At 44.3% G+C, this 23573-nt stretch overlaps 1 protein-coding gene across 3 annotated transcripts in view; it reads left to right on the top strand.

The window, feature by feature from the left end:
• The window catches only part of LOC126267922 (longitudinals lacking protein, isoforms H/M/V-like), a 136790-nt gene that overhangs the window by 48013 nt on the left and 65204 nt on the right, over window positions 1-23573 (top strand). For all 3 annotated transcript variants that reach the window (XM_049973243.1, XM_049973235.1, XM_049973252.1), the window contains exon 6: window positions 19282-19339. In XM_049973243.1, coding sequence (XP_049829200.1) covers window positions 19282-19339 — 58 coding nt within the window. The remainder of the gene's footprint in view (window positions 1-19281; window positions 19340-23573) is intronic.

Raw genomic sequence — 23573 nt, 5'->3', positions numbered from 1 at the left:
GCCTCCTCGGCCCCTTCACGCCTTTTTCGGACATGGACAAAGCGATACTCCAGTGGAACTGCAGCGCTTTTTTCCACCGCCTTGCTGAGCTTCGCCAACTCATCAGCAGTCACCCTTTCCTCTGCATTTCCCTACAGGAAACTTGGTTTCCGGCAATGCGGACCCCTGCCCTACGTGGGTATCGGGGTTATTACAAGAACCGGGCAGCTTATGAGAGGGTATCTGGTGGAGTCTGCGTCTACATCCTTAACTCTGTCTACAGCGAATGTGTACCTCTTCACACACCTTTAGAGGCTGTCGCTGTAAGGATGTGGACGCCTCAGCCTATTACTGTCTGCAGTTTGTATCTTCCACCAGATGGTGATGCCTAGCGTCATGTGTTGGCTGCATTGATAGCACAACTGCCTCCTCCTTTTGTGTTACTGGGCGACTTTAACGCCCATAACACCCTGTGGGGTAGCGCCGCGATTACTGGCCGGGCAGCTTGACCTCTGCCTCTTAAACACGGGAGAGCCGACACATTTCAGCGTAGTCCATGGCACATTTTTGGCCATCGACCTTTCTATCTGCAGCCCCGGACTTTCACCATCCATCCACTGGAGTGTCCATGACGACTTATGTGGTAGTGACCATTTCCCCATCTTTCTGTCACTACCACAGTGTCACTCTTCTGAACGCCCCTCCAGATGGGCTCTGAATAAGGCTGATTGGGGCTTGTTCTCCTCTCTCGCCACTATCGCACCTCCTTCCCATGACACCATTGATGCGGTGGTTCAGTCGGTCACCACCGGCATCGTTTCTGCGGCGGCATCTGCAATTCCCTGTTCATCCGGGTCCCCTCGGCGGAGGACTGTGCCTTGGTGGGCGCCCGAAATCGCAGAGGCGATTAGAGATCGCCGGCGGGCTCTTCAACGCCATAAGCGGCACCCGTCCTTGGAGAACCTCATCGTTTTTAAACAGCTCCGTGCCCGTGCCCGACGCCTTATTCGCCAACGGAAGCAGGAGTGCTGGGAACGGTATGTTTCCACCATTGGCGTCCGTACCTCTGCATCACAGGTTTGGGCTAAGATTAGGCGACTCCATGGCTATCGGCCGCCTGTCTCTGTCCCTGGGCTTTCGCTGAATGGAGTGATGTGTCCTGACTCCGACACGATTGCGGACCGGTTAGCAGCGCATTTTGCTCAGTGTTCCGCATCTACGAATTACCCACTGGCCTTCCGCTCCCGGAAAGAGCGGTTGGAAAGTTGGAGGCTTTCCTTTCACACGCGCCACGCGGAGTCGTACAATGCTCCTTTCAGCGACTGGGAATTCCAGAGTGCACTATCTGCTTGCCCTGATACGGCTCCTGGGCCAGACCGCATCCACAGCCAGATGCTGAAACACCTCTCTGTGAATTGCCAGCGACGCCTCCTAGATGTTTTCAACCGCATCTGGGTTGAGGGTGTGTTCCCGTCTCAATGGCGAGAAAGCATCGTCCTCCCAGTGTTGAAACCCGGCAAGAACCCGCTAGAGGTGGACAGCTACCGCCCCATAAGCCTCACCAACGTTCTTTGCAAGTTGCTAGAACGTATGGTGAGCCGGAGGTTGAGTTGGCTCCTCGAGTCTCGAGACCTTCTGGTTCCGTCTCAGGGTGGGTTCCGTAAAGGCCGCTCTGCCGTCGATAATCTGGTCTCCCTAGAGTCTGCCGTCTGTACAGCCTTTGCACGCCGCCAACATCTGGTTGCCGTCTTCTTCGACATGCGGAAGGCGTACGATACGACTTGGCGATATCACATCCTGGCCACACTTCATGGGTGGGGTCTTAGGGGCCCGCTCCCGATTTTTTTATTCAGAATTTTCTGTCGTCTCGTTCCTTCCGCGTGCAAGTTGCTGCGTCCCATAGTTCCTCCCGGGTCCAGGAGAACGGGGTCCCGCAGGGGTCTGTCCTCAGTGTCTCCTTGTTTTTAATTGCGATCAATGGGCTCGCTGAGGCAGCGGGGGGGGGGGGGGGGGGGGGGGGGGGGGGCAGCCACCTATCCTCTCATTCTCTGTGACCTCCAGGATCAGTTTTGCAGCTTCCAATCAAATTACTTTTCGCTCAATCATGGGCCGATACTGGTGAAGCAAACCCGTCTAATAATCGGGGACACCTGCCTCATGGTGTCCTTCCATCCGCCTCTCCCAGCGGGAGTCTACCACCCTCTCCCATCTTTGTATTGGCCGTACCAGGTTGAGCCATGGTTTTTTACTCCATAAAAAGCCCCCTTGTATTAGTAATTGTCGCCTCCACTCACGGTGTTCCATGTTTTGCTGTACTGCTTTTGCCTTTTGGCCCTTAACACTAAATATGTCCTCCCTCTATTGTTGTCACAGTAGTTAGTCCTCCCAGATTTAAGTACCTGAATTTTCTTTCAGAATTGAAGCCGCCTTGGTTAGCAGTGACATGGGTTTGGGAGGCCTTTGGCCTGCCTCCTTGCCGGCCAGGCTTCCCCCTTTTTCCTATGTTTTGTCTGGTCTTTTTGCCATTTTGTTTCCCCTTTTATTGGGTTTTCTTCCCCTGCTGTTGTTTCTGTTGTGTCACGATGATAGTATGGTGTGGGGATCGAGATGTGTAGGCGTCGGTGCTGGTGCCCCATTGTGCATAGTGCACCTGGGTGGCCCCTGCTCTTTGTCCATTTTCCCATCCCATCAACTGGACCATGTTGCTGGTATTATTCCTCCCTTCTCTTCTGTCACCTAGAATCATGAGACTGCTGAACTCGTTATTTGGTCTCTGCCTCGTCACCAGTGAACCAACCATACATCCATCCATGTTAAAAATGTAGGTCCTCCTTGCTTAGCTGAGGTGGGGCAAGTTAGGAACATGCAAGTCACTGAAGTGGCATCCAGTAGAAAGACTTATTATTATTATTATTATCTGTATATATAATTAAGTTTGTATTGAGTCCTGCTCACACCTGTTCAGTTCTTTTTACGTCTGTTGTAGCAGTGAAACACACAAGGTTATTGGGAAGGGAAATTTCAGGAGAAAATGTTTGGTTGCTATTTTGTTCCTGTGAAGTCCAAAGAAAATATTGGTTTAAAACTGTTTCCTACATTGGTCATACTGAAATTTTACAAGTCTCTTAAAAGTTTGTCGATATGAGAGTTCAGTTCGATGCATTTACAAGAAAAAGCTAAAATCCAAAGATTGGGGTAGTTTTGTCTTTCAGTTAGACTTATCACATCAGCCCCCATTTCCTGTACCATGCATTTGCAGTTTGTAACAGGGCAGTAAAGCACCTTTATTTGTCTGGGTGGTATTTTCATCTTCACATTTTTAACAGTGATGACTCAACTGTGTAATTAATATTTACTATCAGTAAATTTGCCGTAATAGCTCGGACTGAGTTGTTTGACATGCCACTAGTGTTTTGTCTACAGTCACTACCAACCCTGTAAATAAGATGTTACTGTTAGCATCATGCCTTTCGTATCCATTATGAATGCTGTGTTGTTTTGTTTGTTTGCTGATAGTGAAATGAGTGACAACAACACAGTTCCACTCCATAGCAAACACTATCTTTAACAGTTTTTTTGGGAGCTAAGATTCCTGTAGCTATTTATGTAGATGCCCAGCATGAAGCACAAAATGCAAGTGTAGTGGTTGCATTGCTTTGCTTAGGAAGACAAAGATTTGTCCCATTGCAGCGGTCTTTTCCCAGGTATATGACTGTGTCAAAACAAACATTCCAAGACTTACCAAGCGGGAAAGCGCCGGTAGATAGGCACAATGAATAAAACACACAAACACACACAGAATTTCGAACTTTCGCTACTGGCGGCTGCTTCGTCAGGAAAGAGGGAAGGAAAAGGAAAGATGAAAGGATGTGGGTTTTAAGGGAGAGGGTAAGGAGTCATTCCAAATCCCGGGAGTGGGCTGCTTTCCCTGTCCTTCCTTTCCCATTGTCCTTTCCTTTCCTTCTTTTGGTGTTGTTCTTTATGTCAGCCCAGCTATCCTCATGACTTAATTTTGTCTTGCAGTTTTGGCTGGTTGCTTTTCCTCCTCCTCTCTGGCTTTTCTTTTTTGGTCCCCCTCAGGGGTTAAACCTCCATTTCCAAATTTGAAATCTGTCGTGTGAGCCAGATGGGGAAGAACTCCCTCCCTAGCGTCTTTGACGTGGATTCCTCTTCACCTCCTCTTCCTTCTCTCCCCGCCAATGCCCTTTCGCCTCCTTGCTAGGTTACCTGCTCGGTAGCCGGTCCGTGCGGTGGGGCTTTTTGTATCTATCTGGCTGAGCTTCCTGGTACCACAGGGATCATGCTGCTGGCACCTGTGCTATGAATGCCTGGAGCAAGTCTACAATTGGTTGCCCATCTATTCAGGGCATCAGAATTCCTGGCAACAACTGTCCTGCCAGGCTGCCATTGCTGTGCTTGGGTGGCACCCAAAAGGTGAGCCACTGTTCAGATTGGGTGGTACCAGGGCGGACATTTGGCACATGAAATATGTTGAACTGTCTGGCTGCTCTATTGTGGTCAATCCCTTCCTTAATGTAGTTCTGTCTTAGTTCCTGTTTCTGCATTTCCAGCCTTGCCTTCATGGGATACATCCTGGGAGGAGAGCCAGACATGTCGGCTTGAGGCGAAACCCCTTCCATGTTTCCTGGTCTATACTAGGACTGACAAGGAGACTTTTGCCACCACCAAACCTCTTTTCTTTGTGGAACATACTGAGGGCAAGTTTGGTGAAGTTGTGTCATTAAGCAAGATGAGATGTGACATTCTCCTTAGAAAGACAACTACTGCCAGTCAACCAGCCTCCCTGTGTACTTCCGACTATTTAGGAGACAACCCAATGGCTGATGCTCCTCACAAGTCACTCAGTATGACACAGGATGTGATTTTCCATAGGGCCATTATGCTCGAGTTTGATGATGAACTTATGGGTAATCAGGAATGATGTGGCATTTGTTTCATCAGCATGCCCAGAAATGCCCTAAGGACCATCATGTTGACACTGGCGCTTTCATCATGACATTTGAGGGGTATACCCTGCCCAAGAAGGTACAGGTAATGGTGTACAGAAGCGACATGAACTGCACATTCTACCTCCCATGCGTTGCTTCCCCTCCTCACCCCTCACCCTTAGTCCCATCCTGCTGCCCTTGGTGGCTCCCATCCCTACCCCTCCAGGAACCGCTCCTCCTCCTCCTCCTCCTCCTCCTCCTCCTCCTCCTCCTACACATCACCAGGGAAAGGTCCTCTTCTCTGGCTCCTGCTAGGGATGGGGCTCCATCTCGGTACACCCCTCCCCAGCGTTCTCAGGACTGGAAGCTTGCACCCTCTGGCTGGAGGAGAGACCCACACTCAGAGGTCCCAAATCCACTCGCCCTCTATCCAATCCTGACATCACTGCCACCTATTCCCTTACTGATAACGCCTCCTCCCTCCCTCCCTCCCTCCCTCCCTCCCTCCCTCCCTCCCTCCCTCCCTCCCTCAGAGGGAGAAGAAGAAGAAGAAGAAGAAGAAGAAGAAGAAGAAGAAGAAGAAGAAGTCAGAGGACGAGGCTTCCCTGGCTTCCCAAAGGGCTTTGCCCCCTCCACCTCGTACTGAATAACACCCAATTTTTCTGGATGTCACCACATCCTCGTTAGTGACTACCACCGATCAAGTGATGTGACCTCAATTTGGTTTCTTTTTCTTACCTAGACTTTCATCACACAGTAATCCAGTGGAATTGCAAAACATATTATCGCCACCTCCCGGAAATATAGTGCCTTGTTTCCTCCTACTATTTGTTCTGTCTTGCTCTTCAAGAAACTCACTTTCATGATGACCACTCTCTAATGTTTCATGCTATTGGGCATTCTGTTGAATCTGTGCTGGCCCTGGAGTAGCATCTCGAGGGGTCGGCACTTTGGTTTTCACTGATTTCATTAGTGACTGGATCCCCCTTCATACCAACCTGGAAGCGATAGTGGTTAGAGTGCAGACGACTCTGGCAATCACTGTTTGCAATGTCTACCTCCCTTCAGGCAGGCCACTTCCTTATGTTGAACCGTCTACCTTAATACAGCAACTCCCACACCCGTATCACCTCCTTGGGGATTTCAATGTACCACTCCCCTCCCATGGGGTAATGCCACTACATCAGGTGGGGATCTTCTAATTGACCAACTTGCTACAGACTTTGCTTTGTGTCTCCTCGATGACGGTTCCCCTACCCACTTCAGTGCCACTTGTGGCACATTTACTGTTGTCAATGTCACAATCTCCTCCTCGGCTCTAGTGGCTTGCCTATGTTGGTCAACCAGTGATGATAATTGCATTGATGTGATCGTACAGGTCACCTCTGCCACTATTCTTCATACTGCTGACACTGCTGTCCCCCGATCCATAGGTCTCCCTCATTATTAACCAGTATTGTGGTGGACCAAGGACGTAGCGGTCACTGTCCAGGGCTACCAACAGGCGTTGCAGCGATTTAAACACCACCCTCCAGAGGCCAACTTCCCCATTACTTTATTAAGCAGAGTAAGAAGGAATGCTGGGAGTGCTATGTTTTCTCTCTGGGGACATATGGCTGTTTATTGCATGTTTCGTCCAATCTCTGTAGCCTTCTGGGCCGCCAGTGACAGTCAACTGTCCAGGGGTTATCCTACAAGGTGCTCTGGCGACTGATCCTTTGGTCTTTGCAGAACACCTCTCAACACACTTTGTGACAGCATCAGCATCCTCTTCCTACCTTGCCATCTTTCTCTGGCAAAAACACAGAGTTGAATAGAGCTCCTTCTGTTTCAGCCCTCACCAAGCTGAACCCTATAATGAACCCATCACTGAACGGGACTTCTTGTAGGCTCTTACCTCTTCTTGACAAAGCCCCAGGCCCAGATTCCATCCACAACCAGATGATCCAACACTTGGACATTATGCAGAAGCAGTATCTACTCAGGGTCTTCAACCACATTTGGTTCACGGGTGTCTTTGCCTCACAATGGTGAGACAGTATAGTTACCCCTTCCTTAAGCCTGGGAAGAACCCAACATCCCTTTACAGCTACTGCCCAATTAGCCTGACGAATGTACTTTGTAAACTGCTTGAGAGGATGGTTAGCTTCTAATATGTTGGTTACTCAAATCTCACGACCTTTTGTCCCCGTATCAGTGTGGCTTCCAGGGAGGACGATCTCCAACTCACCATTTACTTAGTTTGGAAGCTGCAGTCCGACAGACTTTTAGTAACTGTTGGCACCTTGTCACAGTCTTCTTTGACCTACATAAAGTATATAACACAGATTGGTGCCATTGCATTTTAGTTACGCTCCATGACTGGTGCCTTCTCAGTCCCCTTCCAATTTTTATTCTCGAATTTTTATTCCACCAGGTTTTCCAGGTTCAGTTGGTTCTTCACTTAGCACCCCTCAAATTCAGGAGAATCCCAAAGGATTCTGTATTGTGTCTAACACTCTTCCTCATAGCCATCAATGGGCTTGTAAACTCTGTTGGCCCTCAGGTTACCCCGGTGTTGTAAGTTGATGATTTTTGCACCTGGTGCAGCTCCCACTCAGTAGTGTTAGCTCTGTGCTAGATCTAAGGCCCCATCCAATGGGCCTCTGCGTGCGCTGTCTCCCAGGGATTCCAATTTTCTCCCACCAAAACATGGGTTTTGCATTTTTGTCCAATTCGTAGTACACCCTGATCCAGAACTTTATTTCGGGGTCCAGCTCCTAGATGTTGCAGCACAGTCCCATTTCTTGGGCCCTTTTTAGTTTTTATGAAAAGCCGATGTGGATGCCCCATATTTGCTGCCTGAGGACTACATGCATGCGGAAGCTTAGTGCTCTCTGCCTCCTGGCCCACACATCTTGGGGTGCAGACCATGTTACTCTTTTCCATCTTTACCGTGCTCTGATTATGGAAGTCAAGTTTACGGCCCAGCAGCTTCTCCCACTCTGAAAATACTTGATCCTGTTCACCATTGTGAGGTGTGTCTGGCTATTGGTGCCTTTCGCGCTAGTCCCGTTGACAGTCCCCTCACAGAAACAGGGATTCCCCTCTACAAATACGATGAAGCCCACTCTTGGTTTTTTACACAATCGCCATTCGCAGATTCCCTGACCATCCCATGTACTATGTCCTCTTTGCAAGCAAAGACGTCTGTCTCCTGATCATCGGCCACGGGTGGGATTGATGGTTGAAATGCGTCTCACTTCCCTCTGTCAAGATCTCCATCTCCGTTCACTGAAATGCGCCACTTGTATTTCCTCTCACAAGCCCCCTTGGATGGTGCCTAGAGCACTTGTTAAGACAGACCGGTTCCAGGGTCCGAAAGTCTCGGTCATCCCTATGGTCTTCGGGAGACTTGTACATTCCATCCTTGCAGAGTTCCAGGGTGCAGCCATCTTCTACACTGATGGTTCTCATGTGATAGATAAAGTGGCATAAGCTTTCATGTCTCCTACCGGCTTAGAACACAATTTATTGCTGAAATCATGTAGTGTGTTCAAGTATAGCTGCTGGCTGTTACCAGGGCCCTCCGTTTCATTACTCAGGCCTCCCTCCACAGTACTTTAATATGTACCAAGTCGTTGAGCAGCCATCCACTCTCGTCATTCTTTGGTTTCTGCTATCTATCACCTCTCCTCCCTTGGTCATGCTGCCTGTTCAGTTGTCTTTCTCTGGGTCCCAAGTCATGTGGATATCAGGGAATGAACTGGCTGACCGTTTGGCTGGATAAGCTGATATTCACCCTCCATTCCCTTTCATGACTCCAGCTGTGGATATGCAGGTCTATGTCAGATCTTTCGTTTTCCCAAATGTTGAATGACATCTGGAGTGCTGCTGCTCTCAGTAATAAACTCCGCACAATCAAGGAGACTACTATGCTTTGGTGCTCTTTCTTCTGCTCCTCTTGGAAGTAGTCCACTGTTTCATACCATCTACGCATTGGTCATGCCAGGCTCACCCATGGTTTCCACCTATGTTACCTATGCAACGAACCATCCCCACAATATGGTTGTGGAGCCAGACTGACGGTATCCCAAACATTGGTGGAATGTTCCCTTCTTCTGACCCTTCATGCTGAGTGTAGTGTTTCTTAATTTTAATGTTAGCAGATGATTCACAGGTGGTTGAACTGGTCCTCTAACCTTTTATGCCTTTTACTGAGTGGGTTTTAACTTCCTTGTATTATAGTTTGACTCCTCTGACTGGATCCATCCACTTTTAGCGGACCCTCTTTCTTCTGTGAGTAACTTTGGAATCACGAGACTTCGGATCTCGCTGTTTTTGGTTGTCTTTCACTGTTAAATTGATCAGTCTACTGTCATATGAACACAAGTCACACAATATTAGTTGGTATTATTCTCAGAGGTAGTTATTTTATTCTTATTGACTGAATTTTAGTTACACATGACTTGCTCTTTGAGTTATTGGAACTTGCCACCACCGTCTACAATAAAAGTAAGCATTTTTTTGATTAAATTTAAAAATGCAGCATTTTTCCCCAAAACACATTTCTTTCACATATTCCATTAGATTTGCAATGTTATTACTTGTGTTTTAGTTGTAGACAGTAGGATATAACCTCCCTCCCTCTCTCCCTCCCTCCCTCCCTCCCTCTCCCTCTCCCTCTGTCTCTCTCTGTCTTTGTGTGTGTGTGTGTGGGGGGGGGGGGGGTGTTTTTCATTCCTCCTCACCCCCATTCCCTCAAGTTGCCACAGTTTGCAGGAAAATGTCTTCATGTTAGCACTATAATATATTATTTTGAGGGGTGGTAGTAACCATCAAAACAAGAAAATTTCTAATAAACTTGGGCTCTAAAATACACACCTTAAGAGCTATGAGCATGTATTCAATAGGAGAGATGTTTCATTTTATGGTTACTGCCATCTCTCAAAATATTCAGCACATGTTTTTAACACTCTGCAGTTTGAAACAGAGTATATAGTAAATGTTCCTTCAAACGCACTTTCAAAATCAGCTTGCAACACTGTTAATTTAAAACTTAGACATTAGCTACTGATATTACCATAACTTCCTTATTTCTTTCTGGCCTCCTCCTCCCCCGAAGGAAACATACCTATGAACTGAAAGTTCTTGATAACTTTTTGCAATTTATTTTTAATCTAAGTGGTGCATATTTTTGTTTATCTGATGGAATATCTGTTCTAAGGAATTGCTCTTCCATAGTTCCAGACGTTTTTTCCAAATGTCATAAATGCTAAGAATGAAAAATTTGAAGATGAACTGAAAAATTTTTGTTTTGTTATTGACAGTAACAAATAATATAAGAACAAAGTTTACTCAGCTCTTAATAAAAGCCATATAATTTATTCTATATGAAAATATTTAGCTTGCAGATTTCCCTTAAGTTTTAACTTTACACCTAGCAGATCCAGCTTTACAGTCCAAATACATACCATAAACCCAACCACAGTAAATGAAGACAAATCAGTACTTATTTGGGAGTGCATAATAAGTTGAGTTAGAATTACAGATGAGTGTTTCATTGAAGTAGCTATGGCCATGGCATATCAATATACTGAAGGCAGACTCCTATGAACACTAAAAAAACTTGTTATTAAGATTCCCTCCTTTATACAATGTATAGTGGTGTTTTGAGTGTAAATGTGAATGAAAACATTTTTATTTTCTTACATGACAGTAGTAATAAGAGTAAGAATAATGTGGTTCCTGTACAACACTTTATGAAAAGCTAAAAACATTCCGGTCTCCTGACATAAAAAATTCGCAAACCATGTTATAACCTTGCACCAAAAGCACTAATATTGCAAATAACAAGACATGGTGAAACCATGTCTAGAAATCTTAGAGAAAATATTGGCAGTAAAGATATCAAAACTGATGGAATCAATTAATAAACACCCTCAAAAGAGCAATTTTTAAATGAGTTATAATTTCAGATTCCCTATCTTTTCCATGTGTTGTTTCAGGATGTCATCCCCTTTGTGTTTAGAAACTTTTACCATTTTCTGTAGACATTCACTCAATGTTAAGATGCATCTTCTCCATCTCTTCTACTAATGTGAAGGGTTATTAAAATAAAATGTCTCCAACTTTGTTCTGCTTCTAAAATGAATATCTGCTTAAAGTTATATTTTATTGTACATATTATTTCGTTTTTATACTTAGAAAAATACTATAGCATCTACAGTCTGCTACAGACTAGCTTATTAACACAGCAGTTTGTCTCCTGATGATGTTCCATAGCTGAAATATCAAGGTATACATGTATGAAAATAAAACAGAAGTAAGTAAATAAGGAATTAATTACAAAAGCCTGCTACAAGGAAAAGTAACCTATTGTTATGGTGCTATAAATAGCTTTCAATATGGCACCTGTAATGGAGGTACTTTCCAAGCAGAAGGCTGTCTTTGAGTTTCGTTTGGCAGTAAACCAGAGCATTGCAAACATTTGCAGGTGTTTGCAGAATGTCTGTGGCAACCTGGCAGTGAACAAAGGTACTTGGGCGAGGTGTCTGTCATCATCACTACATGGTCGCGCAAACCTGTCTGGTCATCTGCTTGCTGGCTGGCCGCATGCAGCTGTGACTCCAGCAGTGTTGTGAAGTGCGAACACTCACATTCGGGATGATCTACAGATTACAAACAAACACCTCACTGCACACCTGGATGTCTGTTGGTAGTTCTGACACACTTGTCCACCAGTTGGTGTACTCAAAGATGTGTGCCCACTGGGTTCCTCACCACCTAACAGAAGACCATAAAGAGCAACAAACGACCATCCTTGCAGAGTTGCTTATGCATTATGTGATAATTTTTGTTTCAAACATTTTCACAGGCGATGGAAAAGCGGGTTCATCCCTTTGAACTGGACCCAAACAGCAATCCATGGAGTGGTGCCACACTGCCTCTCCTCCAACAAAAAAGTTCAAAGCCACACTCTCAGCCACAAAGTCATGACAACACTAGTCTGCAACTCTGAACGTGCCCTCCCTCATGGGACAACAGTCAACCCTGAAGTGTGTTGTGTTACTCTCATGAAATTGAAGTAATGACTTCATTGTGTGTTTCTCACCACAAAAATTGAAACGAACTTCTCCTCCTGTATTAAGGCACAAGGCCTCACACAAGTCTGCGCACCCAAGAGGAACTAATGAGACTATTTTGGATTGTTGTTTCTCATCCACCCTACAGCCCGGATCTCCTCCCTTCCATCTGTTTGGCTCAATGGAGGCTGCACTGTGCAGGAAGCAGTATGTGCATGATTGGGAGGTTATTGATGCAGCAAGACTTGGCTCTGATGTCGACCAGTAGAGTGGTACCACATGGGCATACAGGCCCTCCCAGTAAGGTGGTGTAAGGCCATTGCATTGAATTTAACTTGTGTTGGAAAATAGGGTTATATAGACAAAAGATTGAGAAATATTAAAGGGTATTGGGATCCTGAATAAAATCACAATTAAAATTCATTTCACATTTGCTAGAACTTTCAACTTTATAGACAATATGTGAAGTAAGATCGTTTATTTCATTTCTTATTTCTGGCCTAGTTTCTTCTCGATTTAAAAACAGTGTGGTTGCTCAGAAGCTTCGTAAGTTTGGCTGCCACTGATACATATAATTTTGAGACAATATATTCCAAGAAGTGTAGGAAATCTCTTCTTGGAAGACAGGGTCTCAAAATTTCAGCAGTAAACCTTGCCATGGCAACACAATAATACCCTTGTGATGTCAACTAAGAGTTTGCTGTTGGTCTCTGTAATGCTACCAATATAACACAATGATCCCCCTGAGCAAATATAACGCTGTTTACTAACTCTTTACCTTCCTCTCTCTCCCCCCTCCCTCTCTCTCCCCCCTCCCTCTCTCTCCCCCCTCCCTCTCTCTCCCCCCTCCCTCTCTCTCCCCCCTCCCTCTCTCTCCCCCCTCCCTCTCTCTCCCCCCTCCCTCTCTCTCCCCCCTCCCTCTCTCTCCCCCCCTCCCTCTCTCTCCCCCCTCCCTCTCTCTCCCCCCTCCCTCTCTCTCCCCCCTCCCTCTCTCTCCCCCCTCCCTCTCTCTCCCCCTCCCTCTCTCTCCCCCCTCCCTCTCTCTCCCCCCTCCCTCTCTCTCCCCCCTCCCTCTCTCTCCCCCCTCCCTCTCTCTCCCCCCTCCCTCTCTCTCCCCCCTCCCTCTCTCTCCCCCCTCCCTCTCTCTCCCCCCTCCCTCTCTCTCCCCCTCCCTCTCTCTCTCCCCCCTCCCTCTCTCTCTCCCCCCTCCCTCTCTCTCCCCCCTCCCTCTCTCTCCCCCCTCCCTCTCTCTCTCTCCCCCCACCCTCTCTCTCTCTCTCCCCCCTCCCTCTCTCTCTCCCCCCTCCCCCTCTCTCTCTCTCCCCCCTCCCCATCTCTCTCTCTCCCCCCTCCCTCTCTCTCTCCCTCCCCCCTCCCTCTCTCTCTCTCCCCCCTCCCTCTCTCTCTCCCCCCTCCCTCTCTCTCTCCCCCCTCCCTCTCTCTCTCCCCCCTCCCTCTCTCTCTCCCCCCTCCCTCTCTCTCTGCCCCCTCCCTCTCTCTCTGCCCCCTCCCTCTCTCTCTCCCCCCTCCCTCTCTCTCTGCCCCCTCCCTCTCTCTCTGCCCCCTCCCTCTCTCTCTGCCCCCTCCCTCTCTCTCTGCCCCCTCCCTCTCTCTCTGCCCCCTCCCTCTCTCTCTGCCCCCTCCCTCTCTCTCTGCCCCCTCCCTCTCTCTCTGCCCCCTCCCTCTCTCTCTGCCCCCTCCCTCTCTCTCTGCCCCCTCCCTCTCTCTCTGCCCCCTCCCTCTCTCTCTGCCCCCTCCCTCTCTCTCTGCCCCCTCCCTCTCTCTCTGCCCCCTCCCTCTCTCTCTGCCCCCTCCCTCTCTCTCTGCCCCCTCCCTCTCTCTCTGCCCCCTCCCTCTCTCTCTGCCCCCTCCCTCTCTCTCTGCCCCCTCCCTCCCTCCCTCCCTCTCTCTGCCCCCTCCCTCCCTCCCTCCCTCTCTCTGCCCCCTCCCTCCCTCCCTCCCTCTCTCTGCCCCCTCCCTCCCTCCCTCCCTCTCTCTGCCCCCTCCCTCCCTCCCTCTCTCTGCCCCCTCCCTCCCTCCCTCTGCCCCCTCCCTCCCTCCCTCTGCCCCCTCCCTCCCTCCCTCTGCTCCCTCCCTCCCTCTCTCTGCCCCCTCCCTCCCTCTCTCTGCCCCCTCCCTCCCTCTCTCTGCCCCCTCCCTCCCTCCCTCCCTCTCTCTGCCCCCTCCCTCCCTCCCTCCCTCTCTCTGCCCCCTCCCTCCCTCCCTCCCTCTCTCTGCCCCCTCCCTCCCTCCCTCCCTCTCTCTGCCCCCTCCCTCCCTCCCTCCCTCTCTCTGCCCCCTCCCTCCCTCCCTCCCTCTCTCTGCCCCCCTCCCTCCCTCCCTCCCTCTCTCTGCCCCCTCCCTCCCTCCCTCCCTCTCTCTGCCCCCTCCCTCCCTCCCTCCCTCTCTCTGCCCCCTCCCTCCCTCCCTCTGCCCCCTCCCTCCCTCCCTCTGCCCCCTCCCTCCCTCTCTCTGCCCCCTCCCTCCCTCTCTCTGCCCCCTCCCTCCCTCTCTCTGCCCCCTCCCTCCCTCTCTCTGCCCCCTCCCTCCCTCCCTCCCTCTCTCTGCCCCCTCCCTCCCTCCCTCCCTCTCTCTGCCCCCTCCCTCCCTCCCTCCCTCTCTCTGCCCCCTCTCTCCCCCATCATTATTCCTACCTGTTTCATTGTTAAGTGACCAAGACTGACTGAACAATATTCGAGAATGTGTTGAACAAGTGAAATTACTTTTACACATGTTTTGTTCCCTCAAGAAGGTGTTTGATTCTACCTCCTAGGGAGTCTCGAATTCCATTGCAGTTTGTATTTGAGTTTTGCACTATTCACTTCACCCTCAAGTGAAGATCAGTTTGTCATGTGCTTTGCTTTCAGAAGGTGCAGTGAAAATGAGGCTTTTAGGGGTTTCAGCAGCAGCTGAGGTGCCCCAGCTTTTGCCACATGTGCCCCAACATCACCACAGGTTCATTCAGCAAGCTGAAGCCTGTCACCATTGGCCTAAACAACTTGTAGCTTTTTTCACACCGTAAAAATTTCACCTACTATCTCCACAGAACAAGTGTACTGCCTGCCTATTTCCGAATATGTAACACCAAATAAAACCATTCAGAATATGTGTACAAATCAGTCCAAGAATAATTGAAAATGTGTAAGTAGATTGCAGCAAGAGGTCATATTGCTCAGCTGAGATGCTGCCCCTGGTATAAGTTTTTTCATCTTTTATTCATCAGTTCTGCTGTCTTTTGGAATAGTAATGTCTGCAACCTACAGTTCGCATTTCTCCCCGATTCTGATGTTTGGCTGTTGTGCTCCAGTGTTCAATCAATGGGATTCCTACAGTAGTTTGACTTTTGGATTTTCTTGCACTGAAGATATTATTTCTAACATAAGTTTATCATTCATGCCACAGCTTTGCTCGTAATCTGTCTGTGTGACCTTTGCAACAACTCAGTTCTTCATCAGATTGTTCTCTCAGAGGTCTCTCTCTCATATAGTGTGCTGCTCCATGTTTTTCTTCTTCCAATGTCTCCCCAACTTCCAGAAGCCTCTGGACATCTGGTTACCTGGACATGTACAACCTGTCCATCACATGAAAAGTTGTAAGACATGATTAATTATGAAGTGTTTCATTTTTTTTTAAGTTCTACAGTTTCACTAGTGGACAGTCCACAATGACTGCAGTGTGCCTATATGGCCCAGATATTCATGGCTTTGGTGTTAACTGCCACCATTCAGTTTGCATTTTGAACATTTTTCTGCTCCTTTAGACATATTCTTTGCTGAACAGTTTTTACATGATCAAATGTGATTTTGTCCAGTTGCAAAAAGCCCATGTATTTGTAGAGTTGGTAGCACTTGATAGTTTCTCCATTTGTCATTGCTATGCCTTCCCTTTCTGTAATCTTCTATGTTTTTAGTGCCACTTGGTCATATTTTTCCTGGCTGAATTCCTTGTTGATGCCAATGCTGAATGTCTGGGCTGTAGTGATCAGTGACTGTGTTTTGACTTCCAGTTTGATGAACTATACACATATAGTGTATGAGATTTTCCACAAGTGTTAGGCCAATCTCTGGCCCACATGTCTCCGTTGTTGTTATCAGTCGTAATGAGTCACGAAAGTGAGTCACCTTAGATGAGCGCTTTCTTGATGTTGAACAATCTGTAACTCCCTATTTCCAAATAAAGTTCAATTTTGTAGCACTACACAGTATTTTCCATAACATTCCTAATTTTTTCCTTACTCCATTGATTTACAGGTATTTTGTTGTCCAACCATCAGGCAGCGAGTTATCCACTTTTGAAGTCTGTGCACAGCACATGAAGATTAGTTTTCTAGCTTTGCAGTTTTCTAGAATAATTTTTCAATCAAAAGCTGGTCTGTTGCATTTTTTGCCTCTTTATTTATTGCCTTTTTTCCCTCCACTTGCAGAGTATTATTTTCTTCAGAGTAGCCACTAGTTTTATCAGCTTATTGCTGGTCTACAACTTAAACATAGTGGTACCAGAATGAAAAATGATCCTATCATAGCACAAAAAAGGCAGACATGTCCTGGGCAGTGTTGGGGACTTAAAATATGGGAACTAGCATTCCAATTTATGTGGCAACTTCAAAGATGTGTAAATCAAAACTTCTTGATACATTCACACCTTTTTATTTGTTAGTATTAGTGCTCCTGTCATAATATAATGTATCATATCAAGTAAAGTAACATGATGTCATGTCGTGTAACATGGCACATGCCGTCGTGTCATCTGGGACCCCAACTTATAAAAAATATTGGGGATTTTGCCCCAGGAAATTTTCTAAATTTTAGATGAAAAACAGCGAGTTTCAAAGTTCTTTTAAGATTTTAGTCATTTGATCAACATTATAACTCCGAAAACTGGACTCTTGATGACTTGACACTACAGGAAACTCAACAAGCCAGACACTTTTTTGGCTTTGAAAAAAGAAACAACACATGAACACGCACGGTATTTTTGTAAAAATCTAATTTAATTTACAGTAATAATCATGCTTATAGACTATTACAGAGCAGTGAGTATATAGCTCTGAAAAGACTGAAATTATATTTAAATAACTCCTTAACTATCATTAAAAGAATAAAACATAAAATATTGCTGTTGCACAGTAATAGCACTTTGATTAATAAGTGAAATAGGTAATTTAAGCTCACTTTGGATAAGGCTTAGGGTTCATTAAATAAAAACAATGCTTTAATACAGTTAATAAAGTTAGTACAGTATGCCTAATACTATCAGTCAGAAAGTATGTAAATAGTGGGTTTTAATTGAGTCTTACACCCCAAAAATATTTAAGTATTTGAGAATAACTAATTCTACAGAGATACAGTAATACATTACCAAACTAGTACTAATATTTCGAAACTGAAAATTTAACATTATGTATGTCTTTAGTTCTCTATTTTATAAAGATTTTTAATATTGCTCTAAATGCCATTATTATGGCTAGAGTGTCTTTAGAAAGGTGCAAATGCTGGCCATGTGACTTGATTACTGAATGTGAAGTCATTGATGACTGGTCACATATCTAAGTCATCCGAAACATCTCGGTGGGCATGAAAAGTACCCAAGTTGTTGAATCGCTTCTGTCCCATTGTTGACTGGAGATATGACTTCAGATGTCTAAGGGCACTAAATGACCATTCTGCTGTTGCTGTTGTGATTGGACCTACATGGAGAAGCTTAATGCACTTCACTACTTCACATAACATTTCTCCAACTGCAGGCTCTTCTGTAATGTACTTTCTAACATCACCATAAAACATTTTTTCTTGTTTGGAAATAAGATGGCCATTTTTCTGACAATTACTTTAATTTTCTGCACACTCATCGATAAAGCTTTAAATGGTCACTCAAACAGTACAGCATTTTGTAATGCAGTGCATTTGTAGAAAATACAGTTTTGTGTCTAGTTGCGCGATTTTTTTGCATGTAAAACCCCAGTGATGAAATATATTTGCAAAAGCTTCTAATAATTACCTCAAGAACATGTTTTTTTATCTTCATTTGTGTCTCTTTAAACCATGTCAGCAAATGTGATTCATGTAAAACTGGATTTTATACGCATTTTGTGTGCAACTTAGGACCATGGATAAAGCTTGCACAAAACAAGACAGCCATTACTTACATGTATTTTTCTACTTTCTTACAAAATTTGAATCAATTTACTCAAGTTTGAAAGATTGAAATAGCACGGGTGTAAAAAGACTTGCAAAATCTGAATGAAACTAGATGTTTGGAAACAAGTTCTCAATTTTATTGTAAGAATGCGTTCTTTATTTATTTGATTCCCTTCAAACCGTTTCCACGCATTCAGTTCACATGAGAGTAAATTTTAAGTTTTCATATAGTTTGACTTTAAACCATCATTTCTCAAAAATGGATAAATTATGTTTTCCCATATACAGTATATAACATCTGTATATATTATACCTAAAGACAGCCAGAATTCTACACCGTCTACCCAAAAAATTCTGAGACCAATTTTATTCCTGGCAAGTGATGGCAGTGTAGTAACTACAGTGGTAGCTTGAACTAGCAACTGTAAACAACAGAAGTGCATTTGACTGATAAGTTGTAAGCATGCGGTGTTATGTAGTGGGCGTGGGACCCTAGTGTGTCTGTGTCGTTGTTGTTGTTGTTGTTGCAAATTGTAATTGTCACACATTGCAATGAAGCAACTAACTAAACATCTGAAAATTAGGAGTTCATAATGTTCTTTTGAATGTTTTGTAGAAGAGGAAAGTATGCGGGGAAGGTTATCCCTCACACCTTGCATCTCAAACAAAAATAAATGACGTTTCGACGCCTGCCACCACTTGATTGGAATAAAAAAGCAAGCAATTCTTTTCTGGAAAGTCATCACAGGTGACGAGACTTGATATTATCACTGCGACTCTACCACAAAACAACCAAGCGCATAGTCAGTCGTCTGGTTCACAAAGACTGAAGAAAGTGCTAATATAATGTGAGAGTTGAACATCATACCAATGAAGGACTCTCCTGGCAGTTTCACATGGATGTATGAGCATTCTATGCCTTGTACTCAAATGTAAGGGTCTGCGTAGAATACCTGAAACAGTAAAATCACCATCTTAACTTTTTTGCTCTAATTTTTAATAGTCCCGCTTGGAAATGTTTTGGACTGACAGGGTATGTCAAACACATCCGTTACCATTACTATGATCAAAGTCAAAACCATTAATTATTAATTTCTAAAGGATCAGATTTGACATATACATATAAGAATGTGTTGCTTATATATTTTTCAGGAAAGTTTTGCTGAACCTGAGGAGAAAGAAAAGTTAAAGCCTACGTCATACTCAGATGGTAAGTGTAAGAAGTTTTTTTTCTTTGAGAGTAGCTTGAGTGCTTCAAAAAGTGGCCTATATTTATGTCTGTATTTAATATTCCACTTAATATTAATTGAAAATTTTTATTTGCTAAAAAAACTAACTCACATCTGTTAAATTTAAACATTTTTTACTATTCCTGTTTGGATTGCTAGTTTTATTATTGTTTCTGTTTTCATTGATTTTCTTTAGGATTTATTGTACAATATTTAAACCTATCATTAGGTAACCATGTGAGGGGCAAAACCCACTATTATTGCTTGCAGAAACTTGGAGAGAGTTTGGTGGGTGAGGTTTTAACTTCACAATTTTCATCTGTGATACTTAGCTTTGAAACTGGCATAATTTGGGATTGTTCCAAAGAAGATTATAAAACTGAGAAATGAGTAGTAAGTAGATTGTTGCAGCCCAAAACTGAATGGTTTCAGTATACCCTGAAAATATTACATATATTATTTTTGGGTTTATTACAAGAAACGAAAATTATGAAAATTTTTAAAAAAATGTTATGTTTGATATTGATGAATGATTTAGCTAAACCTTAGGAATTAAAAATAAAGAGGATAGACAAAAACAAGTGAAGTGGTTTTTAAAACATTTTTTACTCTGCCATAATTTATTTTCGTGTTGTAATCTCAATAACTGAGATATAAAGGCCAAAGCAGCATTCCTTCCATCACCATTGCTTTCCCTTCTGATGTGTTTACCAGTGTCTTTTTTTTTTTTTTACTCTGACTAGAAGAACTTTGAGATAGATGTGTGTATTATATGTCATTTTATTGCAAGCCATTTGTGCTCTATAATGTCTTTCCCCTCTTAATTTGCCCTGATTTCACTCTTATAATTGTGTTTTTGCGAATTTACCAGATTATGAAATAAATGTCTAAAATAAACACACTCCTCACACAAATGAATGGGGAAGAAACCCTTATAAGTGGTATAGTGGGAAGCATACAATTATGTGCACTTCAGTGCAAAATATACCTCTAGTCTAGATGGAATACTTGCCTTTTGAAAACTTGGGTGATGCCGAAAACTTAAACCAAACCAGTTCGTGTAGTCTGAAGAAAAGTTGTTAACACCATAATTCGTGCATGAAATTTCAAATCATTGATCTGGGTTCCATTCCTCTCTCTGAAGTCAGAAGGCCTGCTGCTCTACACTTGTCTGTAATTCTCCATGCTGTTTCTTGTATATCCGTAGTTACCCTATTCCATGCGATTGAGCACTTGTGACGGTTCACCTTCTTTTTTTATTTCATTGTTTGTTGTCCTCGGTGTCAGTGTGATATTGAAACTGGGGTTGTGGTGTTGCAACTGGGGTTGTGGTGTTGCAACTGGGGTTGTGGTGTTGCAACTGGGGTTGTGGTGTTGCAACTGGGGTTGTGGTGTTGCAACTGGGGTTGTGGTGTTGAATTGTAACTGGGGGTGCGGAAGTACAACACTGATTACTTTAAATAATATAGCCAACAGGTGCACTAAAATAAAACATAAAATGCAAGGAAATGTGCCATATACAACAACAAAACTCAGTGCTCATACAAGTGTTTGCCAATAGCAATTTGTGTCAAAGGCTTTAGGAAGACTATGCAATGCTTCATAACAACAAATTGCCTCCGATGAGCGTGACGTCACAACTGTTTACTTTAGATTCATTTTAGCAGTTATGAGCAGGCGCATGCGCAGTTGAGTGGCGTATGAGTAGTAGCTTCTCCCGTTCTGGCTACAGAAAATGTGGCTGTTGGCTATGTAAGCACACACAGCAAGCAGCTAGATGCACCTGTGAGGGGGAGGGAGGGGGAACTTGTTTCACTAAGTGCTTAGCATCCAGTGGACATTTGTCTATCGAGTACTCATATGATTTTGATGCACATTCCTGTTGGTTTTTGAACACACTCTGCAAGTTGATTTCTGAGTGAATCATAAGCCCCACAGGGTAGCCGTGCTGTCTGAGGCAACTTGTCTCGGTCTGCATGGCTCCTCCCGTCGGAGGTTCGAATCCTCCCTCGGGATGGGTGTATGTGCTGTCCTTACTGTAAGTTAGATTAAGTATTGTAAGCCAAGTGACCGATGTCGTCAGCAGTTTGGTCCCACAGAGAGAGAGAGAGAGAGAGAGAGAGAGAGAGAGAGAGAGAGAGAGAGAGAGAGAGAGAGGAGGAAGAAGAAGAAGAAGAAGAAGAAGAAGAAGAAGAATCGTAATTTGATTTTTGAATGCGTGCGTAGTGTACATAATGTGTCTGTCAGGGGAATCCTCGTTGCATCTAGAAAGTTTCTTGAGGTAAAAGTGAACTGGGCTATACAAGCTGAGCGGAGTAAAGCCAAATGAGTGAACGCCAATCGCTGTCTGATTATGTTGTTGTTTGGGTTTGTGAACAATCAATGTTGTTGAATTACTAGGAAAATCCATAGATTCAGACTACCAGAGTGGAAATAATCGACTAACATGAATGACAGGTAAGAAAGGTTACATATTATCTTTTTGGTGTATCCAGGAAAATGAAATTTTGTCAGACAATTTTTAGCCAGATCGCTACACTAGTAAGAGTCAATTGTACAGTCCCCGCCTAGAAGCCGCTTAAGTTCTATTCTGGAAATACTGCAGAAAATGGTTTGTACAAACATGACAATGCCTAACCGGAGAATAATCAGGGATAACTAAACCGGTGATTCTGGCAGGGTTAGTGAAGTTAACCAGCGAATAAGTTTTGACAAAGGCAGGAATAGTTCCAGAAGTAATCATGACATGATTGTTTGTTAGAATGAGGAAGGAGAAGAATCGGGGATCTCACAAATTAGGGAAGAATATGATGATTCCAAATTTATATAAAAATCTCGTACTACTACTTTTTGATCTCACGCTCGAGAAACTGGAGCATAAGAACGAAATGTGAAACTATTTTCTAACAAAGGTTTTTGCTTTTAGTAGGTCTGATAGGCATTTTATGTTGGTATTCGTGAATTATATTCTGTCGTGTTATCAAAGTGACAATTTGTGCAAAAACAGTCTCATTTATTTGGTGTGTTTTAAAATTTCTGTTATTTTAGAAAGGCCTATTTTGTTTAGCAGACAGTGACAAAAAGATGTAATCAGATTGAGAAACCACACCAGTCTTGGTTACTATTTGTGTTAACAGCTTACACAGTATTAGACAACGATATTTTGATTTTTCATGTAGCAAAACGTTCGACGAACTTTGATGAGGTAGTAGATTCTTTCCCAGAAAGGAAAGCTCGCCATGTAGAAAACACAAATAATCCCATTTAGTATTAATTGCGAATGGGTGTGGTTCTTTTTTTTAAAAAGAGGGACAGGATGTCAAACCGGGTGACTGGGAGCAGGAGAGGCACCACAGGTCATTTTAATTTCCACTGTCCTGAATGTAGTTTGATGACATCCAGTACAAAATATACTCATTTCAATTCCACGCTGCGAAATACAGTGACGTGTGATAGAAGAATGCTGTGTGAAGAGGGGTAGCACTGCACTCTGGCACTCTTTAAGACCAAATAACATGTCTTACATTTCCATGAAAATATATTTTATATGTATCAGACTCTTCAGAAAGATGTTCCCTACAAAATAAACATGTTTTGGAAAATTCGATTTTTTAAATTTTTGAGATATCTTAAACGCTTGAGGGAGGGGGGCTGGGAGGGGGCAGGGGGAGCCACTATCTTCGTATTGTCCTGGTTCGGAAATGTCGTAGATCTGAGGCTGATGTGCAGAGCAGTCTGAGATAGAGTGAGGAAATGTGTAGTCTCCACGTGGCCTGTTTTTACATTTAGTTATTTTGCTGTTTCCTCTTCATTTACTGCACTCACGTCAAATGATAACAAAATGGATTTCTGTGGCTGGGAGGTATCAAGTTAATTAAAATACATTCATATAATTATGGAAGGCTAATTTACATTATTAGTTTCAGATTTTATTTTATTTCCACTTTTCTGACAGTCATGCATTAAACGCCTTGTAGAACAATGAAGTTATTTTTGTTGGTTTACTAAAGACATTTGGTTTTTATTAATCTTTTATGCTGAGGCAGTCAGTGTGTTTGAAACAAAGCTTTTGGTTCCACACTGTTGGCTAATTTCAACTGCTTGCTGCATTTAAAGTGCATGTTTTCATCTTCTAGCACATATGGCATTATGCCATAATAAAGAATAAAAAATGAGTTAATATAGTACTGGTATTCCAAGAAAAATTTACATCCC

This window comes from Schistocerca gregaria, chromosome 1 (genome assembly GCF_023897955.1).
Source record: "Schistocerca gregaria isolate iqSchGreg1 chromosome 1, iqSchGreg1.2, whole genome shotgun sequence".
NCBI lineage: Eukaryota > Metazoa > Arthropoda > Insecta > Orthoptera > Acrididae > Schistocerca > Schistocerca gregaria.
The sequence above is the reverse complement of the archived record's forward strand: the minus strand, read 5'-3'. Positions and strand labels throughout refer to the sequence as shown.